The sequence below is a fragment of the Varanus komodoensis genome, unplaced genomic scaffold (assembly GCF_004798865.1).
Source record: "Varanus komodoensis strain SLA01 unplaced genomic scaffold, ASM479886v1 scaffold6_4, whole genome shotgun sequence".
NCBI classification, from domain to species: domain Eukaryota; kingdom Metazoa; phylum Chordata; class Lepidosauria; order Squamata; family Varanidae; genus Varanus; species Varanus komodoensis.
Window position 1 is genome coordinate 9,926,576 of NW_025336347.1, and position 16,187 is coordinate 9,942,762.

The window sequence follows — 16,187 nt, forward strand, 5'->3', positions numbered from 1 at the left end:
TATACTAAGACAAACACTTAAGAGACTCTTCCAAATTAAAACATCTTAAACACAATAAACATAATAATGATAATAATGCAGTAATAATAAAATTACTACAGGTATTGAAAAAGGTGAGAGAGAACCTGCATGTGTGTATGTGTATAAGTATATACTAATGTAAACAAACTAATGAAACTGGTCTTAAAACAATTTAAAACATTCTTGAGGTAACAAAAAGCCTAACATTAACTGATGTTGATGGAGATGGACCACAGTCAGGGTTTGATTGTGTTGCTTTGGGGGTGGGGTACCACTGGGATCACTTTCTTGAAACAGGCCTCAAGGGTTGCTGGTGCAGCCATTTTCTTTTTCTCATCATAAAAGGCCTTGAAGCATCTGAGAGCCTAGTTGAAAGGGCAAATGCTAAAGAAAAACCAAAGGGGAACAGGTGCCATACACATGCCCCAAAACACACTGGCTTGGGTATGCGCAAGCCAACGCTGCAGAACAAGAAGCCATGAATACTGTATCTCTGTGGAACTAGACTGCCACTGATGGCACCTCACCAAATCCATCACATATCTCCCTAGAGATAGTTCCTTAGGGATAGCTGCGCCTCTCTCTAGTGACTTTCTATTCTGGTGAAAAACGCTGAATATTTCTAATGGAAAGCTGTGACTATCTCTAGGGAACTGTGTGGTCACTGATGACGTATTGCTAAATGTGTTGCATAATTTCCTAGAGATATTCATGTATTAATATAGGGTTTATGGCAATCTGCACATTCATACATATGGGTAACTTAGCATATGATGAGTTCATTGCAAGAGAAAAAGCATATAGACACACAAAATGCACAAATATATACAAAACTTCTGCAGGGTTACAGCAGTAGCCTCATAACTGGATGTCTAGTTCAGCTTAACCAGGCGATCGCCCCAGGTGTTGCTTCGTGCAGATCTTCTAAGGAGCCAGGAAACACATGTCTTGCACAATATGTTTGATAGTTTGCACATCAGCACTGCAGTCACAATGAGAACCTTTCCCATCCCCATTGATACAGAACAGAGGCACTCCTTTCAGTATCACATCTAATGCTATTCAATTTCATCCAGACAGAGCAAAGCAGGTTATAGCCAAGGAGTTTGGAAGAGGGATCACTAAATGTCCGAGCCGCAATAAGGCAACTTGGACCATTCCTCTCTCCAGGCATTCTTAGAGTTGAACTGGGTAGATGTAAGATTAATGGCAGTTTTCCAAGCTGACCTACGAGATTTCAGCCTTCTGATTGTGCAATATCCTGATGAATAGGGAGGGCCTTGTTGTTCAGCATCCTTGACCATAACCAAACGAGAGCATGTTGTCTTCTGATGTGGGGTGATGTAATGTTGCTGAGTGCCTAGAGGTGGGATGCAGTGTGCCAGTGATGATATGCATTGTCTGGTGGAGTTGGACATCATCCATTTTGGTGTGGAACTAAAACTGAAAGATTTAGTGAGTCTCTTGGTACCTTACAAGGATCCTGACTATGGTTGACTTCTTTTTCCTGCCTTAAAAAGTTACCTGTAAAATCCCTCCAAACCCATCCTTCGTGTTCATGAACCCATTCCAAAAAACATTACAGCTTTTCAAAACATGTACTTGGAGATAGAATAAAAGTTATGCAGTATAAGCAAATATGTTCACTTGGTTTTCTTGGCACAGCATCTGGATCACCTTGGTGTCGAATTTACATGGGTTTTTTCCCTTCAGAGACTGGGGATACAGAACATAAAGCTTGGATGGGTGTGTGTGTGTGTGTGTGTGTGTGTGTGTGTAGTGGCGCTCTGCCTTTCCCTCTCAGGCTAGGAGCGACTGTGTGCTTATTACTTTGCCAGTTTTCTTTTTTTACTGGCTCAGCTGGTGGAGATTACATGAAAGTTAGCCGATGTTCCACAAGAGCCAAGTAATTTTTCCCTCTCTTTTTGGAAAAAAAACAAACAATCCTTCTATACATGGGCTGAAAAATGCTGTACCAGAATCAAGCTAATCTTTCTCGGAATAGTTTTGAACTGGTCCCAAAGCAGCTCAGTAAACCAGCCAAAGTTAACTCCATGCAGCCAAAACGACAATGGAAAACATCACCAGAAAGGCTTCATGCTTTCCACAGAGCGATCCTTACACTGGAGGGAAACATTGAGACCAAGCTCACAAATCCCGACTTTCCTTAGCTTATTCTGCTCTTCTCACCAACTTTCAGGTTGGAGCTAGTTCTTCATTTATTATCATCCAATTCTGTAGAAGTCAGGATTACTCAAACCCCCTGAGCACCTGAGAGCTTAGCCTGTTTACTTGCAGTGCAGGGATGCATTTCCAAGAGGCAGCTTTCTGCCAGGGAGTCATCCAAGGGAGTCTACAGCAGGGGTCCTCAAACTTTTTCAACAGGGGGCCAGTTGAAAGGTGCCGGTGGGGGGCTGTGGGCCAGTGAGGGGGGGGCGGGGGGGGCGAGGCGAGGCAAGGCAAGGTAGCGATGGGCATGTGCACCGAGGCAGCGCTTGCTCACACGGAGATCATTTTCTTCGAGCGAGTCCAAAGCAATCTCCATGCAAGCAAGCCACTGCCTCACCACACGCACACACACACGGGCGCACCAAGTCCAAAACCTCTGAGGCGGGCCGGATTTGGCCCATGGGCCATAGTTTGAGGACCCATGGTCTACAGGTTCCTCCTGGTCAGTCCACCTGCAAAGGTTTCCAGGTTGGCCTTGGTTATTTGCCTGGGCAAAAGCCAGGCTTTGCTTATTTCTGGCCTTGGCCTAGGTATTTCTGCCATTGTCTCCCTTTCTATTCCCCCAACCTTGCTGTCTTTCACATTCCTACCTTGCTACTTATATGCCACTGCTGACAGCAGCTTTATCCAGCCCCTGCCCTCAAAGAGCATTCTCAGTTCAGAGCCAGGCTTGCAGTGGCAGGATGGCTGAAAAGTCCATCCATTCATGGCCTGGATTAACAGGTGAGAAGGCCCACAGGGCAGAACGCAATCAGCAAGGCAAGGCAGGAAGCAAAATGACTGGGGCCCACAGTGTAGTGTTTAATGTATACAGACTGAATCGAAGAAGGCTTTCCTCCCAGTACATAACTGGAAACTGGTGTGGTGGTTCATTTGGGTGTTCATCGTGATAGCAATGTAATCATGGCTCCAAGGAGAGTCCAAAAACCCAGGAAGCCATCCATGTTTATAGAATCATAGAATAGTGTAGAGTTGGAAAAGACAGAGATGGCCATCGGGTCCAACCCCATGCTGGTGCAGGACCAGTTCTAATAGTTTTATCTCCAGTAAGAGCAGTAGTTTTGTAAAATGAATCCATTTCAATTGTCCATTCAAGCCCAGGCTACCCCAGAATGCTTTGTATTACAACAAAGAACAATATATTGTTGCTGGAAAAAATCATATTCCCCCCTCCCCCAATTACTGTGAGAATGTCAAGAAAGCTCAGCGAGAAAAGGAAATTCTGAGGCAGGTAGCAGATAAAGTCTAGAGAGCTTTGGCTATTGAATAGTATAGAAATGGAAGAAAAATTAAAACTGAATAATTAAATGAGCCAGTGTCCCTGCTATTCAGCAAGTACAAGTGCTGTGACCCTGTGAGTCCTGGTTTCACTACCCACTGCTGATTTAATCGTAGTGATGCAGCCAGGGATTGCAGTACTGATCACGCCTTAGCTTCAGCCTTGCCCCTCAATTTCAGCCATGAGATACCATTAATGAACATTTCATAGGTGGCTCATACTTAGTATAAAATCCTTATGGTGATGGAAATCCAAAATTTCATTTTTCGTTGCTGCCTAAAAATCTCTTCCGGGGTAGAAGCCTACAGGACAGGCTGCAGGCAGGACAGACCACGTGGTCCTGGTTGGGAAATGGAGTTCTACAACTGAGGAAAAGCTTCCAAATGCAACACTGGGAAACTACCAATTTATTTTCAGGGACGGATAGAGGAGGGAAAAAGCTTCCTGCTCTTGTTCTCTTATCTCTCTCCCCAAGCAGTACACTACTCCTAAATATGGCGCTTTTCCACATGAGGCATTTACTGTGTGCTCATGTTTCTTTCTCTGTGATTCTTTATTGTAAAGAATCTTTGGACCATGTAGTCACCGTCAAGTTCCACTTCGTGTTTTAAAGAGCATTTTCCTAGGTTTTTTTAGAGTGAGGAAAAAATGTAGTATTATTTCTGAAAGTGAAAGAAAAGATAGTTTTCTACTTGTATAATTCTGATATTCTGTTAGAGTTTGGTGCCACCTAGAGATTATGTAGTAGAAAAACAGGAAAGGAAAAACCCTTTGTGCTAAGCTCAGGTCGCACTTCTGTGATGAAACTGAAAGTAGATAGTGATTAACAGTCTTGTGTGAAAAGTTCGTGGTGTTTCCAGCATGACAAATAGGATAAAGTTTCTTAGTGGTGCTATCAAGCTTATATATCGTAACAATGTCCATCTAAAAACATAAAACCTGTCCTCAGGACAGATTCCTTCCCATCCTACGTATGGGTGTGTTTGCTTACAGTATTCCATACCTCATTTGTCTGCCAGAATGAGCCTGTTATCACAAGCACCTTTATACATTTACTGCATTTCCCGAAATAGTAATTTGAGTGTAATGCATGCATTGAATAGATTACATTAGAAAGTGGCTCTCTCCTCCTTTCTGCTTTGCATTAATGGCAAAGCAGGTTTGGAGCTCCTTGGGCAAGACAGTCCTTACTCAGTGAGTCTGTCTTCTCACTGCTGTCATCACCAGCTGCTCTTGCTCCTTTTCCTCTTCCTCACCTTCATTCCTACTTGCTTCCTTGAGAGGCGGAAGACCAGGGAGTAAGTAGACAATGGCACCTACCGCTCCTTATTACTACCATCATTGCCTGGCCCAGAGTGAGAGGCGGGTAAACAAGCAGCTTGCAAGGGTGAAAAAGAGGAGTGAGTCCGGGGACCCCTTGCTTTTGGGCCCATGCTGGGGTTTGGGCGCACAGCAAGTCCCCTGCAGTGCCTACCTTGAAACTGACCCGATTAACAGCACTCATCCTATGCATCTAAAATAAATAATCCAAAATAGTTAGGTGTGCTTAAGAATGTTGATTTTGCAGCTTCTTGAGGGTGAGATCCTATGCATGTTGAGGCTTAGTTTAGTAGGACTTTTTTCAGTTTAAACCTGCATAGGATTCCCTCCTAAATATGTGTGGGACTATAGTGAATGCTTAAGAGATGCTGAAATAATTTTTCAATATCCCATGTAAAAAAGCACCCTTTACAGTCTGATCTAAGGAAGGTATAGTAGGAAGTACCTCCTTCCATATAAACCTGCTTAACCCTCGAGATCATCTGCCAAGGTCCTTCTTGAGCAGCCCTCTTTGAAGGAAACTAGAAGAATGGAGACTTCAGGAAGGGCCTTCTCAGTGGCATCATCCCAACTGTGGTATGCCTGAGGCCAACCCTTTGTTTTGGCACCAGACTAAGTCCTTTTTATTTGCCCAATATTTTAATGGTTAGAATGGTTGCCCAGTAAGACAGGATGCAAATGTTTTAAATAAATAAGTACCTGTTACTTCAGTAGGGCTTGCATAGTACCGCATTTTGTCTGTCACTTGGCTGATTATGTGAACTGTCAGGAAATCTTGGAATTGCAGAACTAGGAGAATGAACGCTTGGATCCTCATGGAAGACACACACTCAGTCTTCAGCAGTTTATTGGCAGAACACCCAAGAACGCCTCTGACAGAGACAAATACAACAGCACTCCCTGGTAGCCGGTATACCAAACTGGCTACAAGCTTCCAGAATACGGGGGGGGGGGGGGAGTTATAAGCTGTGGGTCACATACACAGTTTGAGGGCAGTGATGAGATACTTGAATGGATGAGAAGTCAAAGACAATAGGGAATAATACAGAAAAATTGAGCAATTATTATCGGCATCAGGAAAAGCATGGCCCTTTGAAGACTTGAGTAACAGATAACAAATAAAACAATCAAGAGTTACAGGTCTAAAATGTGTTTTTTACAACCAGAGAGACAGAGTGCAAGCTGCCTTAAGACAAAACTTGGGCTGGCTATGTATTTTTACATTGCAAAGGATGCGCAGCTTCCTCCCCCCCCTCCCCCTCCCCCGGTTTGTAATCATTGTTTCCAGCTAGGAGTTTATCTCATTCTGCAAGAAGATGCATGAATAATAGAGCTCCCAGGGCTGCCTGCTTTTCCCAGGAATGTGGAGCTGGGCAAAAAGTTCTAGTCCCTTTGAATGGAGAGCAGCAAGGGCACTGTTGCCAGATTTTATATTAAAGGACTCACAAAAGCATATCTTTTATTTGAGGATTTATTTGGACTTTCCCAACACCACTAAGTCCAACTGGATACATCAGTGAATCTTGTTCATTCAGCCCTACCTAAAAAACTTGATTTTCGGTCTGAGCAACTTGTCATATTGACTATCACCTCCTAAGCCCTTCCTCTTCAGCACCTAGGTTTTTGCCTGAAATTGTGCCATTGCCTATGGCCCTTGAAAGTGTGATCTTTGGTCTGACTTGGACTAAATTACCTGCCTTTAGATTCTTTGATGGCTTTCTCTGGAACTTGAATTATGCCTGTCCTGTGATTCCTCAAACTGATGGCCGGTAGGTCCTGCAGACCCAGAAATCTGAGTATCTGAGAGCCTAGCACTCTTGTACCTGGGATGCAACACTAAGTGCAATGACTTCTCACAAGTCTTCCTTAATATTCTAACTGGGAAGATGTAACAGAAGAGGAAAGCAAATGTATGTTTATAGTAACATGCTGTTTGTCCCTTGGTTTAGTTGAGCTGATTCACTCCAGGGACAAGATGTATTGCTTGTTTGTTTGTTTTGAGATTACAGTCTTGAATATGATCTATTTGTCCTGCTTTGCATTTCACTCAGTTCAGAGATATTAGACTACAGGCTTTTTCAATTGGGAGATTAATAATTCACTGTCTTAGAAAAGAAGCTGGTAAATTTGCCCTTAAGTGGGTGGATGGGAGTAACTAGTAAATGAACTAGTTAGCATGTTCTGAGAACAAATTTGCTTTATTTGTTAGTCCATGGCACAAACTGACTGATCCATACTTTGAGTGTGTTCTAAAAAATCTTCCAATTAAAATGTGGGTTCTGGATTAAAGGGATGAGGAATTTCTCTGTTGCTTCTTTCTGCCTGGATACGTGAATGTGCTATAACAAGATACTGAAATATAATCCAGTTTTGCAATAGTACCACAAATCTACACAGCCACTCTTCCTTTTCAATTAAGGCTGAATTAACTGAGGTTTACGTTCATTCATTTGGTAATGGGATTACATTAATATGAGATAAACCACTCTTAAATCAGAGAGACATTCCACAAGCAGCTTAACCGATTTAACTAAACGGCTAGAAGAATGGGGACTTCCCTTCTGGATATTTTAAAAGGAAGGGCTGATATTATAATATTATTTTTCATTCTGCTTCCTTACTAAGTTTGAAAATGTAGTGCTGATATGAATGGAATCCTCCCCTCAGACCCCCAGTCCATTTGCACTATTTTGGAAATAATTCCAGTTGAACTACCTCATGCGTTTTTCTGTCTACACTGACTCACATTGAAGTTTTGAATGTTAAATGTTAAAATAACTAAAGGCACACTCACATAACGTAGGGCTGAGAGAAACTTTTCCAGTATTTCATTTTCATTTGAAAAAGGTCACATTCAAGTAGCTGTAATTCTTTTAAAAATAGTTAAATAGTTCTACATCAACTTTCAGAAGATGCTTTCAAGGCAGCTAATAATAAAAAAATTAAAAGAAGTCTGGAATATAGTTGTTAATGATAAGTTAACTTGTGATATTAAATGGAAAAAAGTTTTGATAAGTGAAAATAAATTTGTAAATATTTGGAGACCTTGTATTGTATACGTTTTAATAAAAGGAAAGGCATGTGAACCACCACAAGAGCCAGTGCAGTTGTGGAAGAGAAGTGGGGCATCCAGAATGAATAAATTCTCTTACACTAAGTAACTAGAGTTGTTGGTCCTGAGGGAGGTAGCACTGATATTAATGTGCTGTTTAATTGTGTTAATCAGTAATGTTTGGTTATAATTATTTTATTATATTAATTGTATTGTTTTTCTTAGTTTAAAAATAAAATAGAAGTTTAAAAAATCAATAAAAAATCAAAGTTAACCATCAACTTTAAATTAACATGATGCATTTTTTCTTAAAATAAGATAGTTGACAAGAAAAACATCAGTGAAAATACTACTGAAAGAGAAAAACTGCAATAATAAAATGAGAATCCATTAAATGTTTAGAAAAACAGGTGTTACCAACAAAAGGGCCCTGTATCTTGTTGCACAGCTGTGGAATACTCTCCCTGGGGACACTAGAGCAGCACCAAATGGTCTAGTGCAGGGGTCTCAGACTCAACTGACCCGGGGGCCGCTGGAAGTAGAGCCTGGGTGAGGCTGGGCCGCATCAAGTATTCCACCACCGCGGTGGTGGTGGGCCGCTCATCCCGTGTCGCTCCCGGAGGCCGGCCCGGGTGCCGCCGGCGCTTTGCAGGCCTCAGGGCCCCTCACCCGTGCCCCACCCGGCCCAGCAATGGGCCTGCAGGCCGCGAGTTATGCCCAGGGATCAACCAATATGGTCAGGAGTGAAGGGAATCAAAAATCTCTAGTGTTTCCACATGAGATTCAGCATCTAAAGAGCTGAGTAAGTTCCAGAGAGGGACAACTGGAAAGCTGCTGTGAATGTATCATTTTCATGTGTTAGGATATGGTTTTCAGTTATGTAAACACAACAATATTTATTTCAAGCCCAAGTTTGGCATGTTCTGGAAACTTTTCTGGACTATCCTCTTGCAAAAAGTGACTACTAGTGCCATTCCATATGCCACATGTTTACTTAAATGTAAATCTGAGTTAATTCTATTGGATTTAATCCTAGGTAAGTATGCATAGGGTCCTACCCCACAGGAATTGTCCCCATGACTTAGAATATACTTGTAAAAACAGTAGAAAAAAAGATGAAAAAAGAAGCAGTGGGAAACCAGTGAGAAGAGTCCTGAATGGCAAAATCAGATGCAAGTCTAGAAGGCTGAAATGAGTGAAAATAATATTTTTGTGCTAACTAACCCATGGATAATTATATCCTGAAATGTGTGTATATACAGCTTGCTTTAAATTCTTTCTTTCTAAATTGTTCTTAAGGGTTTTGCTTTTTTTTAAAAAAATATACCTACATTGGAACATTAAAATACAGTCCTGAAATAAAAAAAGAGAGGCTAAGAGGATGTAGCCTGCCAAACCAAATAGGTTTCTGCTTACAAAAGGCGAAATCAGGATTCTAAGCAGTGAATGAATCAAGTTTCTGTACTCTGGACATACCTTTTCTAGCAGTCTCTTTCCTACAGATTTATTCTGTATTTAGATGTGCAGGTTGGTCCCTACTTTTTATTTTCTAAATTAAGTTTATATTTTCCCTTAGGTTTCCTGTTTAGGATTTAAATATATTTTCTGTATAATTTGATGACACTGTGGGGTCTAAAAATATTGCCTCTAATAGCATGCTTTGTGTCTAAGAGGATGCGCCTGTGGAGGAAGAGCAAAAATATCCAGCAGGTTTTCTCCAAAAAAGGAGGGAAAAATACTAAATCTGCTGAAAATGTGTTCATTTTTTCACTTTCCCTGATGGCTATGTTGGAGTAAAATTTTGGTTAATTATATTGGTACTTGCAATGTGGCATTCTTTGTGGGAATCACTTGCCTTGTCAGCCACTGGATCTTCCTATCTTGTATCATGTACTATTTTGGATTTTTAGAAGTTCAAGAGCTACTTTTGTTCTGTGTCAGGGCAGGAAGAAGGAACAGGGAATCACTCAGTTTTGTTTTGCATTTAATCTCTTGAGGTTCTTTTTTTTTCTTTTTTTGGTAGCGGGGTGGGTGTCTACCTTTACAAGGAGCACTCAGCCGACCAGCCCAAAGAGATCTGTAGGTCTCCTGAGCAATCCACTCGCTCACAGCAGTGGGTTGAACAAAGACTGCACGGACTTACATAGCAGTTTGGGACCACCTTCCCTTGTGGAGTACCTTCTGACTGTGGTCCTGCCTGCTCACTGAGACCAACAAACGAAGCCTTCTTCATGGCTCCACAGCCACGTTGCCTCTGGGAACCGCATGGCAGAGGGCCTTCACTTTCTATTTCCATCTGCCTCTCCTCAGATAGAAGTCATGTGTCAACTACATATTGTTTCACCACAGACCAAGACTGTATTTCTTTCCAAAAGCATCTCCAAATCATTCATAACTGACAACATCCACTACTGCGAGATTGAACCTTTATTTATTATGACCCATACAGGTTTTAATCTTGTTTATTGCTGTTGGTGTATATATTATTTTACTGTGTAAACATCACTTTGGATGTTTGTTAAATATATATGCATTAATCAATTTATATAGATATAGTGCTGCTTTTCTGGTTGAGATTTTCTAGGAGTTGGGAAAAAAGCTACCTTTATCCCATCACATTTTCTATTGACTTTAAAAGTAGATTTTTGGAAGCTAAGTCTCCCTTACAACACGGAACAAAATTGCTTTGCTTAATGGAGCCCAGCCTAAAGAATTTTCAGTGGTACTCTTAGGAATCAGTCCTATACATCTTTAGACATAAAATTGTATATAAACTCTGCTCATTCCCTAGCTAGCTTGGCTGTTTTGGGAATGCTGGGAGTTTTAGAACTTATTTTCTCTCGAAAAGTATGTAGGATTGCACCTTTACTGAACTATTGAACTGTTGCTCCATTTGATGGGTCCGTTTTTATTCTCCTCCTAATTATGCTCTTCTTGCTTTGCAGATGACAGAAGGGAGACACTGTCAGGTGCAGCTTCTGGATGATAGGAAGTTGGAGCTGCTGGTTCAGGTGGGACATTAGCAGTTCTGGCATCATTATATTGTAGCATCACCCTAGTGCTACTTTATGCAATTATCCATTTTTCTATTTCACACCAGTGCCCTGTCACTGACTGAAAGGTGGCATTCACTTTTTCCGAAGCTCAGAATGCCCCAGCAGAGAAGCTTAACTGAGTGGGGCTAGCCACATTGCAAGTGATGAAAAAGGCTCCTCTTCCACTCTCTTTCTCTCTGACAGGAACCCTAAACAGTCAGAGAGAAACAAACAGTCAAACTCTGCCAGTCAGAGCAGGCAGTCCTGGGCTAGCTGGAGAAATAGCCTACAAAACTATAAGGCAGTTTCCTGTTATATGTGTGGTAGCACATCTGTGTCTCTCTTTGCTGTTTTATTAGCAGGAATACTCTGTGGGAAAAGAATCCCAGACTGGCACCAATTGGAACCTTTTTCATGCCATATTGGTACAGGGTTGGAGGGGGGATTTTACTCTTGATTGCATTTGGGGAGGAAGAGAAAAGCTTCTGTTCCCTGCATATGAACAGAATTAATTAGGAGCTTAATTCTGAAGCTCCTAACTCAGAATTAATAGCATTACAAAAGTAAATTAAGTTGCAAATAATCTTTTGAACATACTGTGTCATTTGGCTCTTTGCTTCTGCCCCTTTCCCAGAATATGAAGATGGAGAAGTTTCATTCTCATATACAGTAATGATGATTGAGATAATGTACATTATATAATAGCATACAAAATGCACTGTGTAAGGGCAATATCCAATTCAACACTAGTGCTCCTGTAAATCACACTGGATTCATCTAAGCACCCCTAAGTCAATGCCAATAGCATTTTTGGCTGCAGCGGATTTTCCAGGAAAACCTGTTGCGCCAACAAATGGCATTGCCATTGTGCCAGAGTTAAGGCTATGAGACGCTGGGAATTCTGTTCGTCCTGCAACAGCAGGGGGTTGGACTCGATGGCCTTCATGGCCCCTTCCAACTCTACTCTTCTAGGATTCTATGAGCCCAATGGGAAGTTGGTATCTGTCAATATCCTGATCAGCCTCATCTTTGTCTACAGGTGACTTTGTTTTGCCTAGCAGAACCATATTCCCTACCTGTCAAATAATTTACAGTGCTATAGGGCTATATGAAGTAGGGGTACACTGCACACTTGCCTATCAGAGTGCTGCAGGCTCTCATCAGATTTATAAGGAACAGAATTACCAGACTTGTACCTCCTACCTTCTATAATAGCTCCCCCTGAAGAATTTACAATAGTGTACACTTGCATATGACTGCCAACTTAAAAAAAGATCAAATTACAACACTTTTGCACAAATTTCAAGATTCCCACCGCCTCCAAGAATTTTCATGAATTGGCATTATTAAAAAAAAACACAGAACCTGCCAATTGACTCAGGTTCGGGTTGCCACCAGCAGAAGACAACAGAATGACATTTGCAAGCTGGAAAAAAATCCAATTTTCACCTCCCAAAAGAAACATTCAAACACTCCTAGTTAGAAGTTGCTTAGGGTAGTACAGTATAATGTATGTCAGCACTTGTGCCCAGTTGAATAATGTCCAAAGTTCTCTTCTGTTTTCAAAATAGCACCGAGTGCCCCCTGCTTCAGGTGCGCATAAACCTCCACACTAAAAGGCTTTTGTGCATCCAATGCATGGAGTGAGGCGCAGTGGGAGCAATTTCTGCCACCACTATACCTCATGCCATGTATTTTAGCTAGATAGCTGTGTGTTTTATCCAGATGGCCGAAGAGCTGATCGGAATTGGCATAAGGTATTGGTCCCAGCCTTTTCCCCTCCCTGTCCCAAGCACACCACTTCCCACCTCTCCAAGGTCAAGTTGAAGCCTGAGGGAGGAACAGAACATGGTTCTTTGCAGAACTTTGGTGGGGACTCAGTCTTTGCTACAACAGTGCAGGACCTCAACCTGGGTTTCCAAAAATTTTAAAATGCAGATTGTCTGTTGCTCTGAATGGTATTGGAGGAAAAGCAAAAACAAAAATTCTGAGCCAAAAGCCTTGTTCAAATATGACTTGTATGCACACAGTGAAAGAATACCATATAACTCACATCATTCTTTTCAATAGCCTAAACTTTTGTCGAGGGAATTGTTGGATCTGGTAGCTTCACATTTCAACCTCAAAGAAAAAGAATATTTTGGGATAACGTTCATTGATGACACGTAAGTATCTACAGGTATTTAAACCAGTGTTTTGGCTAATAGCAAATGAATTATTTTGGCTGCTATAATCTTATTTCTAATTGTTAAATGATTATGAAACCCCTCAATCATAGTTAAATGAAGGTGTTCAGGTACCTAATCTTTCCTATGTGCTGTAAATTTAGATTGTCGGTATCTGCTTAGTTTCTGCAACAGGCAGAAGAATCCTGTGGCATCTCAGATGATGTCTGGGGAAACTTAGGGTAAGGCAGATCCCATCCCCACAGTGAGGCCACAGACACACACGAACACACAGGCTGAGAGCTGAGATTTTAAGTGCAGATTTTTCAGTCCTTCACTCTTCACAGCTGCCATGGAAATCAACATGGTGGCTTCTCATCCAACAGCATCTTTGGAAGAGGCTGCAAGAGTGAAAACTGGGTCTTTTGCTTTATGTTTCTGTGAGATTATTTTAAACGTTTGGTTTATGAACTGTAAGCTGCCTTGAAGGCTCTTTAAATTAGGAGCAAGCTGGGATATAAATATGCCAACTAATAAATTGAACAAGTCCCTCACACCTTCTCTTCTGCTGCAGTTAGATGGCTTCAAAATGTGCCTAGACAGTCTGCATCTGTCTGCAGATATTCATTAAATGTGTACAGATCTATGCATTATTTGCATGTTTCAAAATTTGCTAACAGCTTTCCTAAGAAACTAATGGCTTTGACTGTGAGATGTGGAGGTGTGAATTGGCAGTACAGGGCAGTGCTTAATCATGTCTACTGTTTTCGCACTCCAAATCGCTCCCATGCTGCTTATATACACAGGCATAGAACAGAATTCCAAGTGTATCTTTGCCTCTCCAGGTAAGCAGGTAAAATTCTGTCATATGGGGACAGTGGCGTGAGAGATAATTTGGAGCAGGAAAGCATTCATTAGGTAGTAGGCTAAACACCTTCACTTGCCATTCCAATAGCTCCTCTCAAAGATTCAGGTTATTTATTGGAAATGTATTTGTTTAGTGTATATTCCACTTTACTCCCCAAAAATGCCATCTAAGATGACTAACAAAAAGGAAAAAGAAAAAACTCAGGGCAGGATTCAGTGGACTGTTTATGTCCCTGCCAATTTCTTTACGCCTTGCCAATTCCCTTCCAAGAGTAGTCGGGTTTGCCAATTCTGCTGCAGAAACAAAACCCACTGCTTGCCCAGAGGAGGTTTAGCAGTGCCTAGGGAAGTCTCCAAGTGAAGCCACCTTCCTGAAATGAGCATTTCCACTGTTTCCAAGAAGTGCTCTACCGCCATTTTTGCAAGAGATGGTGGGAATTGTACAACCAAATTGATGGAGAATACAAATCAGCAGTGCCCTAAGTATCTTGCTGGAGTCTGCCAAAAACCCTAATTAAAACACAGCATAACAAGGAATATAGTAAAAACAGAACAATAAAACGAATGAACAGCACCAACCAAGTAAAACCAATTATATGCAACTACTTATATGCATGTTTCAGTTACAAATGCATGTGTATCGCCTGTATTTCCGCAATGCGAGTGCTGAATATCTTGTTGCTGGCGTTTCTCATCCCTGTTAGAATGTAACTCTCTCTAAAGATGTCTGTGTTGTCAATATATTTTTGGAGGAACTGCTCCCACTTGGGAAAGTCTTCCTGGAAAATACAGTACGGTTTCATTGTCTTTTCTACCATTGGAAAATGTTTGCTTTTTATGTTTTCCTTTGGGATTCATTTAGGCATGTCCTTTTTACTCAGAATCTTTCTGCGGTTATATCCCTCTAAGTGCCTCCTAGGGGCATTTCTAACCTGGTGATTCTGTGAAAATTGCTTCTTGAGTTTGTACAGAAATGGCTGTGGTATTTCTACCTTAAAAAGTATCTTTTGTTTTGATGAATGAGGGAGATTTTGAAAGCACCTACCAATGTAATCCTCCCTTTCCTGGTATTTTGAGTATGAATTTACAACCTCTAGAGGGCAGTCAAGCCCTATTCTTGTGATACATTTTATTTCTATTTCCTATCACTCCCTCTGTAGGGACTGCAAGTTAAGTTCTAGTTGAGTTCTTCCCCTCCTATCAAATCCATAGAGCAAACGGTACTTCTGGCAAGGACTTAGGCTTGTAAATTCTGTTCTAGTCAGTGACCTGCGGTATTTTCTCTCTGTTGTGATTTTCTCTCTGCACAGAGGCTGCTGTGAATTCACGAGGTAGAGGCCATTATGAAATGCAGCTGTGTAAGTGGTAACTAATGAGTCGTCAGGACAGCCTCCCGTAACCTATGGCACTTGTGAACACTGCTGTGATTTCCAGCTTCACTAACATTGGCTGAGCCAACTACACAGAGGCTGACAGCCATCTGCTGCATTTGGTTTTGGCCCCTGCTCACAACCATATTTTGGCTTGTCTTATTAGGCCTGCCTTCTCTAATCTGGTACCTTCCACATGTGTGGACTCCAACTGCTATTATCCTCACACAGGGTTTGCTGGCTGAGGATGACAGAATTGGTGATCCAATACATTGCAAGTGCCGGCATAGGGGAGGCTCCAAGTATTTATTCATTTATTTCTTGAATGCATATATATGCTGCTGATGGTATTTAAACATATCTCTAAGCCGTTTACAAGAAAATTAAATGCACTAAAATACATTATTATGCTGTTGAAAGATATTCTTCGTTACTCAGAACCAGCTTGTGGTTTTCAAGATGTTTTAGTCTACAACTCCCATAATCCCTCATCATTGGCTGATGGGAGTTGTAGACTAAAACTTCTGGATGGCCACAAGTTGCCACCTCTGCTCCAGACCAAGCCAATTGATTTTCTCCTGTCTTTCCCCCTATTTTATACTTTCAGAGGTCAGAATATTTGGCTTCAGTTAGATCACAGAGTCCTGGATCATGATTTGCCCAAGAAACCAGGTCCAGCCATGCTGTTTTTTGCTGTCAGGTGAGTCATGATCACTCAGAAATATGATACAAAAGATTGGCAATTCTCTGGTTGGAAACTGGAAGCAGGAATTGAGGCAGCTTTCCCTTTATGATATATGATCTTATGCATGCTTTGGGAATGGAAAGGGGCCCTAGAGCTCTCTGCAC

At 41.5% G+C, this 16,187-nt stretch overlaps 1 protein-coding gene across 1 annotated transcript in view; it reads left to right on the forward strand.

Moving 5' to 3' along the window:
* Positions 1 to 16,187, forward strand: part of FRMD4B (FERM domain containing 4B) — a 157,188-nt gene that overhangs the window by 15,463 nt on the left and 125,538 nt on the right. Inside the window, exons 2-4 of the mRNA XM_044451765.1 lie at positions 10,847 to 10,912; positions 13,007 to 13,101; positions 15,946 to 16,038. Of these exons, the coding sequence (XP_044307700.1) occupies positions 10,847 to 10,912; positions 13,007 to 13,101; positions 15,946 to 16,038 (254 nt within the window). The remainder of the gene's footprint in view (positions 1 to 10,846; positions 10,913 to 13,006; positions 13,102 to 15,945; positions 16,039 to 16,187) is intronic.